The sequence below is a fragment of the Cornus florida genome, unplaced genomic scaffold, assembly GCF_030987335.1.
Source record: "Cornus florida cultivar Cherokee Brave unplaced genomic scaffold, ASM3098733v1 CherokeeBrave_3.0.0_Hap2_Chr07, whole genome shotgun sequence".
Classification (NCBI taxonomy): Eukaryota; Viridiplantae; Streptophyta; class Magnoliopsida; order Cornales; family Cornaceae; genus Cornus; species Cornus florida.
In genome coordinates, this window is record NW_026775577.1 from 12,115,405 (window position 1) to 12,127,316 (window position 11,912).

General features: G+C 34.7%; 2 protein-coding genes across 2 annotated transcripts; both read right to left on the reverse strand.

The window, feature by feature from the left end:
* Positions 1-100: 100 nt before the first annotated feature.
* LOC132266376 (probable inactive receptor kinase RLK902) lies at positions 101-3,920 on the reverse strand. The gene is made up of 2 exons (XM_059767228.1): positions 2,462-3,920; positions 101-1,063 (listed from the first exon to the last, which is right to left on the reverse strand). Exons 1-2 carry the CDS (start codon positions 3,768-3,770, stop codon positions 417-419), a joined length of 1,956 nt encoding a protein of 651 aa, XP_059623211.1. The 5' UTR covers positions 3,771-3,920; the 3' UTR covers positions 101-416.
* A 6,819-nt stretch (positions 3,921-10,739) lies between these two features.
* Positions 10,740-11,912, reverse strand: LOC132266377 (15.7 kDa heat shock protein, peroxisomal). The gene is made up of 2 exons (XM_059767229.1): positions 11,669-11,912; positions 10,740-11,122 (listed from the first exon to the last, which is right to left on the reverse strand). Exons 1-2 carry the CDS (start codon positions 11,799-11,801, stop codon positions 10,830-10,832), a joined length of 426 nt encoding a protein of 141 aa, XP_059623212.1. The 5' UTR covers positions 11,802-11,912; the 3' UTR covers positions 10,740-10,829.

Sequence of the window (11,912 nt, forward strand, 5' to 3'; positions counted from 1 at the left end):
CTGCTGCTATAACATTTCAATCCAACCTCTCGTGTGTGAGAGAGAGACAATAGGTTAAACCAGAAAGGCTATGTGCACAACACACTAAAACAACTCGGTCTCGACAAATCAAGGTTGTTTCAAAAAGATAAAGATTGGACAAAATGTATATAATTACACGGCCATCAAGCCACAAAACAAATTGACAATCTTCCACACAACCAAAAAAAAAAAAAAAAAGAATAATATCGAAATTCCCCGTCTGACATTTTTCATAAAATGTGAAATTACAGGGGAAAAGAAATTTGTTGCTGCTACAAGAAAAGGTAGTCAGAAAAGAAATTGCAAGAACAAAGAAATGAAAGCACCAAATTGTGTATGCTAAAAATGTGGAAACAATGGAAGACGTTGATTTTTCTTCAGTTTGCAGCTGATGATCATGGTGCATCCGAACCGATAGACTGAATCTGCTGCTCTGCATCATTGTCTCTGCCACTATCCGGGGTTTGATCATGTCCTAAGCTAGAATGACAAAGCTCCTCAATTTGGCTCGTCACCTCAGCCATTGAAGGGCGCTTATCGGGATACTGAGCAGCACAGTGGATAGCTAGTTGCAAGAGCTGAACCATCTCCTCCTCGACACTTTGATACCTGAGGAGCTCAAGGTCGAACACCTCAACTGTCCATTCCTCTCGAACCACAGACTGGACCCATCTTGGGAGGTCTACCCCCTCCTCGTTCAAGAGAGCGTGAGTGGGAGCCTTACCTGTCAGCAGTTCCAACAGCAAAACACCAAAACTGTAGACATCCGCTTTCTGTGAGACTTTGCGAGCATCTGTCACCTCTGGTGCCCTGTACCCCGCAATGCGGTTGGGACTGGGAGTGGGTCCAACAAGATGAGCAAGGCCAAAGTCCGAGACACGAGCTTCGTAGGAGTTAGTGAGAAGAATGTTTGATGACTTAATGTTGCCATGGGAGACAGTAGGGCCCTTCGAGTGGAGGTATGTAATCCCACGAGCAGCTCCAAGGGCAATAGCAGACCTTGTTTCCCAGTTTAATGGTGTCCTACCAGATCCTTTGTTTCCTGTAACGAAGAAAAACCGAAATCATGTAAATTGGAAAGCTAATAGGCAGATGATTCTGTCTTTTGTTAATTGCACTCTTTTTTATAGTCCTGGATATCAGCAAGATTATGCAGAGTTTGCTGCAATTGTAAATCGTATGCCATTAAAAATATCATAATTTTAGGGAACTCAAAAGAAGTAAATGGACTTCAGCCTATGTACGAGAAGAGGAAAAATGGAACGTGTCTAAGCTATGAAGCCACAAACAAATATGAAACTAAATACAATCCTAACTAGAGTAAACACTGTTTCGTAATGCAAAATCTTGCATAAATTACATTATTCACTAAGGCATTTCAGAAGAATTTCAGTTAGCATATATTCAGATTAGAACTTCGAAGCATATTCAATGTGAATGGTACCTGCACATTGGTTGATTGGTTCTAAGGAATGGGAAGCCTGTCAAAGAACAAAGAAGGCAGAATGCAGTAAAGGTGTCATATTCTACATCATATAGCATTTTTATCAAATGGCAAAAAGAAAATTGGCATATGTTCTTGGCAAGTTTCATCACTAAGCCTCCTTGTAAATATAATGAGAGCTTGGGGACCCTACCGTAATAGCCACTGGTTGGCTAAGAGGAATTCAACTCCATTAGGCAAAAAACATCATATCATGCTAATCACATTTCCTTGTGACACCATACAGAGTGACGATAAAAGGAAAATGGTTCATCAAAAAAAGTCTTGCTAATGATTAACAAGGCTGAATTTATAAAGCATTTTTTTTAATTAATCAAGCATTATACTATGCGAATCACATTTCCTTGTGACACCATACAAGTCATAAAGAAAGAAAAATGGTTCATCAAAAAAAGTCTTGCTAATGATTAACAAGACTGAAGTCTATTAAGAGAAGTTCTTGGGACTGGTATACCTGAAACTTCAATATAAAATGAGTAAGCATAAACAGACAAATACTATTGTTCAAGAGAGGCACATGACCCACTCTTAATAGATCCACTACCACATTTGGTAAACCACATTAAAATGGAACTAAAAGACATAGCAATCCATGACATCTATAAAAAAAATTAGAAACCATTTAAAGGTTCAATTTTGTATACAAGAAAAAGAAATCCAACACACCCCAATATGTTTAAGAAGCCATAATTATTCTAAGGAGGCATCACAATCCAATTATCACAAGATCCCAAATATGTTAAAAAGGGTTACCACTACTTGGAGAGACTGTTCCGATTTCAAACCCGTGACCTTGAGGTCATAAAGGAGCAACCTTACTATTTTGCCAAGACCGATCCTCAAGATCCAAAATATGTAAATGGGCAAGAAAGAATGAACAGAAATTATAACAACAAATCAAAAAGGCACAATATGATGCAAAAATGAATCACTCACCATGTAGAAGTGCAGATAAGCTCCCCATTGGCATGTAATCATGGACAAGAAGCTTCTCATCCCTGCTATAATAGTAAGCTCTCAAAAGCACCAAATTCTCGTGATTCATTCCTCCCACTGCTTCTATCTTCTCCCTGAATTCCTTCTCAGGCACCGACACATCCTTCAACCTCTTCACCGCCACCACCGTCCCCATTTCCAGCACCGCCTTATACGCCGTCCCAAATGTGCCTTTCCCCAACACCTCAGCCGATGCCCTCAGCAAATCTTCCAAATCAAAACCCCTCTCCGAATTCCCGAAAAACACCAGTTTCTTAGTCCCACTGGCACTACCCTTTTTCGTAGCTGCCGCCGCCATTGACGAAAACCCAGAGCTCATACTATCCCCATCACCACCGGAAGATTTTTCGCCACGAATTTCAACTTCCACATTCTTCGTTGTGGCTATATCTTTCGAATCGGCTTTCTTACTAGTACCACTCTTTTTGCGACACAAACATAACAAAATTAGTAGAATGAACAAAACCCCAACTACTACCCCAACTATAATTCCGGCGATTGCACCGCCGGAGAGTTTGTTGTCACCCCCATTTGTTGTCCCATTTATTGTCCCATTGCAAGAGACAAGCGGTCCACCACATAGAGAATTTCCGGCGAATGCGTTGGAGGGCATTCCGGCGAGTGGCGAAGGGACCGAACCTGTCAATTGATTGAACGAAACGTTGAATTGCTGAAGAGGTGGGATGTTGAGATCAGGGATTGAACCGGTGAAGTGGTTGTTCTCCAAGTAGAGAGTGGCCAAACGGGTCAGATTGTTGAACGAAGTAGAGATCTCGCCGGAGAAGTTGTTGGAGGCGAGGTTGAGACGGACTAGGTCGTGGAGAGAGAAAATGAAGTCCGGGATTGGGCCGGAGAAGAAGTTGCCCTGAAGATAGAGATTGCGGAGGCCGGAAATGGAAGCGAGGTCGTTTGGGAGTGGGCCGGAGAGGGCGTTGAAGCGGAGGCTGAGTGTGTGGAGGCGGGTCAGATTTCCGATTGTGTGTGGTGGGATTTGGCCGGAAAGCCCCATGCCAGGGAGGCGGAGCTCGGTGATGATGTCGGACTGGCATGTCACGCCGGGCCAAGAACATGGGGTGGTCGCGGAGGTGTTCCAGAGAAGGGATCGGCCGCCGACGGCGGCGCGGAGAGCGAGAAGCGCCGCTCTGTCAGCGGCTAGGTCAGATTTTCCGGCGAGGAGAGAGAAGAGAATGGTAGTGAAGAAGATCAAATGGGTTTTCATTTTTGATTGGCTTGTCTTGATAAACACCATTACACTATTGTTGGGTTTTTTCACTAAGCTCTTCTTCTTGTCCCTGTTTGATTCATCATTGGTAGAGAGAGAAAGTGTAGTGAGAGAGAGAGAGAGAGAGTGGGGGTGCAGACAGGTGAGGTCAGAGAGTGTCCTATTAAATTTAAAACCCAGTGCAGAGCTTATGATTTTGGACTTTTTTGAGTGGGGTCCTTTGAGCGCGAAAAGAGAAAGAGCTTAGGCAAATTTAGAATTTTGAAAAAATAATGGGGCAGTTAAAAGGACCCGAATCCCCTCTAGTGCGATACTGGTGTACCGGGCTTAACCAAGTTTTTCTGTGCAATATATAAACGGAAAAAGTTGTTGCATAGCAATGAATTATTATTGTTACATAATCGATCTAATGATAAAACTCAGCCCAAGATGGAATGGGATCTGAGAAAATCCGACGAAATCGGATGGGTCAGAAAGTGACCTATTAAAACCCTGTAGATTTTTTGAACTTTTTGTGGGTGGGGTCGTTTGAGCATGAAAAGAGAAAGATTGGGGCAAATTTAAAATTTTGAAAACTAATGGGGAGTCAAAAGAGTCTACAATTATTATCCAGCGAGGCAAGAGTATTGAGATTCCGGATTTTCTGTCCCATTCTCTTCTCTCACCTAATGGACAGCTCTAACTTCCTTAATTAATTTATTTTATTTTTAAAAATAAAATCATTTTTTATGTGATTATCTACCTCTAAATTAATGGGAATAAAAAATAAACAAGGTAGTATAATTTCTATAACAAAAAAGGAAAATTTGATTGATTATTATTGTTATTTATTTTTATAACATGTATACAGATAATTTAAGCTAAGTTAGTTAGTTTATTTATTTATTGGGGGGTACAAAAGACTTCCAATGATATATAGATTAACCCTAAGCCACATAAAGTGAGAATAGGAGTGAGAGTGAATTCGAAAGCGGGAACATTATAGCGACAAAATTATGTCATAAATAGTGAGAATTTGAGCCAGAGCAAGTGTAAGAGCGGGAGCGCACTTGAAACATAAGAGCAACACTGTTGAAAAGAATTGTGTGACTTAAGATTAACCTGCCAAAAAAAAAATGCTTATTAATTTGATTGTAATTTGAGATTTTTTTTTTTTTTTTTTTTACAAGAAACTCACACACATCTCATTCACACGACAAATTTGCTTTCTTGGAGATTCCAAAATTCATCATCCGCTTTGAGAGGTAAAAAAAATACCACCAGGTCACAAGATCATTAGTAGTTGGATACATATTCACTTATGGAAGACCTAAGTCGCATAATCCTTCTAAGCGGGTGTCGTTTTCATGTTTCGACTATGCTCCCACTCTTACGCTTCGCGCGTGCTTCTGACTCAAATTCTCATTATTTATAACTTAATTTTATCGCTCTCACGCAGCTCAAACTCTAACTCTCGCTTGACGTGACTTAGCCAAGTACACACCCTATGTATTTAATTTAATAATAATAATAATAAAATATCTATTTATTATTATTTCATATAATGTACATATAAAAATGTAAGTATTGTCAAATTCAAAACCTATTACCCTAAAATAAAAAATTTCGCTCAAATATAAAGTGGACTCTATAGAATCCTCAAAAGCTCTGGTCAAATAGGGTCCTCAAAAGTAAATATATCACCTCCTCAAGGACTTGTGTTTTTTATTTTTCTCTCTTTTTCTTTTATTTTCTAATTTATTTAATTGAAAAAAAAATATTAAAAAAATAATAATTGACAGAAAAGGCCAGAGTGTCGCATCAATAACATAGTGGAGTGGAACAAAGATTATCTGACAACTGTGCAACTAAATCACCAAACTGATTCCCCAGGCATCTTTTTGCCTGTTCAACACAGAAGGTTCCTCTGCTAAAGAATTGGATAACCCTTTTCCCATTTTCTAGACCTAGAACCTACAATTCCTTTGTCCTTTACTTTCCCTTTCATTAACCCTTTTTTTTTATTATTATTTATAATTATTTGGAACCTTTTTTCAAATTTTTATCGATAAAATATGTTGAACTATCAGTGAAATATATCTATTACATTAATTTTTATGATAATGATATTCTTATGAATCATGATGTAGCATGTTGCTTGCGTGCTCAATTTAAATCTTACTGTATCAGTCAGTGCACAGAAAATGATTCTTATTCCTCTTATGTTTTCACTTCCTATATAGGCTGATTTTTTAATGCTAATCAAATCAAGAGAATCAACAAGAAAATAACACGAATAAATATGAAAATAAAAATAATAATAACACGAATAAATAAATATATTTACCTACGTCTCACGAGATATTATTGTGTCAACATTTGTTTGGTCCACTTCTGAAATTTATTATGCTATTTAATTTTTCATTTTCAAAAACAATTTATTTTCATTGAGAGCATCCCCTCTCACACAGTAGCAGTTTACAATGTGTGTTATAGATGCATGAGAGAAGATTCATAATGTACGACTAAATTTTTTTCTAGCAAAATAGTGTCCGGTTCGGTTAGTGATGTATGTACAAAAATATTGTAACGTTTAGTTTCATATCACAATATTTTGATTGGTAATGTACGTTACTAACTAGAGCGGACATGACACTATTGTTTCACAGATGATTATGATCTATAATGTGCATTCATAATATTTTGGTTGGTTATTGATGACTATGATTCGCAATCGTGGTAAAATAGAGTCGGATGAATATTGATGTAAGCTGGCCAAAACAACCAATTCATGAGGTTGTTTAACTCCTTTACAAACCACGATACAGCGAATTATGATATGAAAATATAAACTAATCGAGTAATGCTATCATGAGATATAAACTAATTGAGTAATGCAATCATGAGAGGTCGATCTCCTATCATCCTATGTAACGATTTATTAAATGACTAATTTAACTTTTTACGCATATCAAAAAATCTTTCTCAATTCATATGATTAAATAAAATGATTATCATATTTTTGTGATGAGAGAACACTCTTGATATGATTACCCAATAGAGTGTAAATTTATGTGAGAAATTATCAAGGGCAGAGCCAGTGTGTGCCCAGAGGGGGCACATGCCTCTCCTAACCTGGCCCCGCCCATTATAAAATATAGTAATTTTTATTTTAATTTATACATTTATAAGAAAATCTTTATATAATGTCCCCCTAAAATTTTAAATTTATAAAATTGTCTTCTAATTTTTTTTTTTCCTATTTCTTTTACTCTTAATATTTCTTTGATTTCCCTTTTAAAAAAGTTAAATTTTCCTTCTTTACTCAAACTCTATTTTTTTTTTTTCTTTCAAATTTCTCAATTTTCTTCCCTTTTTCTTATTCTTCTTTTTCTTATTTACAATTAGTCTCTAGCGCTCTAATTTTTTTCTCTCTCTAAATGAAACTAAAAAAGGGTTCACTTTGATTCCTATTGTTCTAATTTTTAATACTATAATTGTCTTTCCTTATAGAGTTTGGATTCTGGTTACCAAATATTTCTTTACTAAAATGGAAGCCATTAAACAACATTACCAGAAGTAAGACAATAGTACCAGCACCAAAAGGAAAAAAGAAAATACATATATATATATATATATATGAGAGTAATTATTGGTTTTATAGTTAAGAGTAACGGAGAGAGGAACTTGAAATTATTTTGAAAAAATCCCAAGAACATCCAACACAAACACATTTCTCAAAGTCCAAAATAAACAAAATACAACAACAATGATTGTTGCAATAACACCGACTCTAAAAAGAAACGACCAACTAGAAATAAGTACAAATTACTAAAAAAAAAAAAAAACTCAATGAAACTTTAATTATAAAACATATAGAATAAATATTAGAGTTAAAAAAGAACATGAATTAAATAAAAAAAATTTGTCGACAATTTTCAATTGCTTATTTATGAATTCATAAGCACGCATAATTGACCATATTACATAACAAATGATTTTACTAACAATTCAAAATTTTATATGTTCTTTATTTGAGCGAATCCTTTCAGCAAGAATTTCAAAATTACTTTATTGGCAACAATTTGAAAACTAAATATTATACATTCTAGTCTTTTTTATTTATATTATATATATATAGCTCTGCCAAATTGCCAATCGATACACACTTGGCTTCATCAAATTTTAATCTAGGAGAAAACATGAGAGAAAACATTAATGAATTAGAGGAGGAGTTAGAATTGTAAAGGAGTCCCATAATTGTAAAATAGTCCCACGTATAAGAGATGGGGGATTGAACCAAATTTTAATTTTTAGGAAACGTTAAAAAGAATTTGATTAAGGCATGTCTTTATATGGAGGGCAGTTATGGTATTAAAAATATAATAACTAAAATTAGTATGATATATGGATTTTTTTGTAATTTCATTTTAAAAGATAAAAAAAATGGAGTGCCAAAGGTTAATTGTGGAGCGCCAATGTGAACTCCCTTTTAAACAAATACAAGACAAAGGTTGATTTAAAAAGCTATTAGATAATAAGTTATTTCAAATTTGTCATCATCATGTCCATCATAAATGTCTTTTCCTTTTCTATCCTTTCATTCTTAAGAGCATAACAAAACCTACTATTATATCTCTTCATATTCTTCATTTTCATTTCTTTTTCTTACAACATTTCATACCAAATACAATTTTTTATCTCCCTCCATTGCTATTTTTTTATTTTCTTTTCCTTCCATTTTGGTTGTACCAAATTTTAAATTGGCCTAAAGAAAGGTTATTAACTTACCCTTTTAATTCTCTATGTCCTAGAAAGAGTGTTGGTTTTGAAGAGTATAAATTTTTAAGGTAACATGTGAGACATACATTATCTTTCTAAAAAAATTACTAAATTGCTCTTTTAAGTTTTGATTTAAAATATATGCAAAAAAGAAAGTGAACAATTATTTTGGAACAACCGAAAAAAGAAAGGAGGATACTTTTTTTTAGGACGAAAGGCAAGGGCGAATCCAGGAATTGTTAATGGGGGCTAATATTAAACAAGGGGGAATTGGGGATCAAAGATTAAAGAGTTGAAATTTTTTAGAAGAAATATGATTAAACTTTAGAGAAAGAGAAGAAGTGAGCTCTCTGATTTGTGCAAGATTAAGAATTTATGAGTTATCTGTGCTTTGACTTAGTGATTGTTTAGGTCTTGTTTGACTTGGGTCTATTTGATTGAGCCTTTGTTTTAAAATTGTGGCTTAAATATTGGACTTATTTGAATGGGTTAAATTTGGAAGACTAATACTGTTACTAATTTTTTTTTTTTTTTAAATATTGGGCTAAATATACCTACGCTAAAATAAATAAATAAAATTCTTTTGGGGGAGGGCTCAAGCCCACCCAAGCCCCCGAAAGGAGTATATAGTAATGATTTCCTTCTCAATGAGTGCTGCTCTTAAACTTCGAAAGTACTTTTGCTTTCATAATACTCTCATTTTTACTTGTGTGATTTAAATTTTACAAACATCTTCGTCTTTAAATTCGCTCTCGTTTCATGTGAGGGTGAAGGTGTAATATATATATATATATATATATATGTATATAATTTCACATAACTAATGCAACCCTTTCAAATCATTGATTAGTTGTAAAAATGCTACTGGATTTTCGTCCCATCAAAGTAAAAGCTGGCCGTTGGTTGGTCGTATTGCCAAAATAATGTAGACAGGCCCACAATAATAGACAGATGTAGAATTGAAAAGTGGGACCACAGATCATTAGCAACCGTCCGATTAGAAAAATAGTCGGTGCTAAGCAATTCGTAGATGTTACAGGTTAACTTCCTGATGGCTGCACTCATCATCTAATTTGATTGAGGCTATTGGCTACCTCTTACAATTGCTTTTTCCTCATGGATCGTCTTTATCCTATACCAAAAATTATGCCCTACCTACAAGGACCAATGTCTCTGTAATGAATATATATGTATTTTTTTTTTTTTTTTTTTTTCGGAAATTTGAACAAGTGCAACAATTTCACGACAAAATTCAACAAAGCTATTACAAAAATGAATGAGCCACAACATAGTCAAGTGTTGTGATTTTGAGTGCAACGTCCATGCTCAGTAATTATTAGACACTCTTCTCTCATATTGTATTTGTCCTCTCTCTTAATGCAATGAAAGTGTTGTGATTTTAAGTGCGGCGTCACGCCCCAGTAATTGCTCTCATATTGTATTTGTCCTCTCTCTTAATGCAATGGATGTTTTTTCGTTTTAAAAAAAAAAATTACAAAAATGAATAAGCAAAGTGAATTTTTACATGAAAGATACAAAGACACAAAAATGAACAAGTGATAAATATACAAAGACACAACATGATGAAATTTCACATGACAAAAATCAAAATTCTTTTATTACAAGATTGAAAATGTGCGAGAGAACTCTAGAACCTAATTAAACTAAAAATGTGTGAAAAACAAACAATGTAATTCATGCGTCCTTACCATGTTTTGTGTTGCTAGTGCAACAACATCGTAACAAAATTCAACAAAGTTATTGCCATTAACTTATGAGGTAAAAAATTGTTACAACAATGTAATAATTGTTACATAATCAATGAGAACATTCAGAACATGATACAAGAAGAAATGTCACAAAAGAGGACCAAAATCGAAATTCTTTTCAACACAAAATTGAAAATGTGTAAGAGAATTCTATAACCTCAACAAACTAAAAATATGTCAAAAATGGACTATGCAAATCACCTGTCCTCTTACTTTGTCTACTTCTGAATGTAAAATATTTTTCAAATATATATATATATATATATATATATATATTAATAAAATATTTATTAAAAATAAATAAAAATCTAAAAAAAATTATTTATTCATTAATTTAATTTTTAATAAATTATTTTACGGCCAACCCACCTCAACATAAACATTTACCAAACACCTAATATAAGTTAATACTATAATTTGGTCATTTTTACTGCACCATTTTGTTTCACAACACACAACCTCACCATTTTCTAGTATATATTAATATATTGTACTTTTATTATCTGCAAAAACATACAACAGTACCATGAACTACTACTTATTCTAAATGTAAGCTTCACAGCTTGCTGGAAATGTTGATGTTCCTTACTTTGGATGACTTATTAGGGTTTGAATCTTTGGGCACAACAATGGTAAGAACACCATTTTCCACCTGAGCCTTGATCTGCTCCACCTTCACATTTTCCGGCAATTCAATTTCCCTATAAAAATCTCCCCTTTCCGTCCCCCTCTCCGCCACATGCCAAACAGTGTCTTTTCCCTCTGATTCTTCTTTCCCTCTCCCCTTCACTTTCACAACCAGCACATTCCCATCTTCTACCTGTACCTTGATGTCCTCTTTGTTGTACCCTATCCAACACAAAATAGCCTTAATACACACAACCCTTTATAATACAAATATACAATAGAGATTAGAGAGAGTAATTTGTGTTAGCGAGTCAAAATTGTGTCTTATCAATCTTACTGTTAAAAATTATCTACACTAACTTGACCTGTTTATTAAACAACAAATACTAAATAAGTAAAACTCCGCTTAAAAAATCAGTTTTTAACTCATAACTTGACACCATGAATAACAATTTATGAAAATAAGGACAATTAGAAGAAGAAAAAAAGGAAAACACATAGTGAAAGAAAAAAATCATAATAATTTAATTAAAATAAGGTACAGATTAATCTCCAAATGAGTAGGTGTGTGAGTGAATTTTTTGTTCGGATTAATCTGACACTATTAATTAAACAAATTTAATCGAATTAAACATGTTGAATTCAATTAATAAGAGATGAGTACACTTAATCAAAAGAGCCCATATAACAACGATTTATGATATGTATATATATATATATATAGAGAGAGAGAGAGAGAGAGAGAGAGGAGAGAGATTGATGTGGTACCTGGGACGTTGATCTTGAAGACGTGGGCGTTTGGGGATTCAATCCAGTCCATGAGAGCCGTTGATCCATGCAACGGTCGGTAGATCGGAGGGCTCAAGAAGAAGCGCCCGAAAGGGTCACCGAGGAGAGCCATTTTTTGCAATGGGCGAGTAGAGAGAACAGAGTCCTTAATCGGAGGGTAATTTTCAAGACTCCGTTTGGTTATAAGTATTTCGTGTAGGAAAGTTGCGGGAAGAGTCTGGAG

Bases quoted from the DNA above. Each gene is read 5' to 3' on its own strand.
- LOC132266376 (XM_059767228.1), bottom strand. From the start codon at position 3,770: ATGGTGTTTATCAAGACAAGCCAATCAAAAATGAAAACCCATTTGATC. The intron at 1,064-2,461 runs GTGAGTGATTCA...TCTTCGTTACAG, and splicing joins CTTATCTGCACTTCTACATG to GAAACAAAGGATCTGGTAGG.
- LOC132266377 (XM_059767229.1), bottom strand. From the start codon at position 11,801: ATGGCTCTCCTCGGTGACCCTTTCGGGCGCTTCTTCTTGAGCCCTCCG. The intron at 11,123-11,668 runs GTACCACATCAA...TGTGTTGGATAG, and splicing joins CTTCAAGATCAACGTCCCAG to GGTACAACAAAGAGGACATC.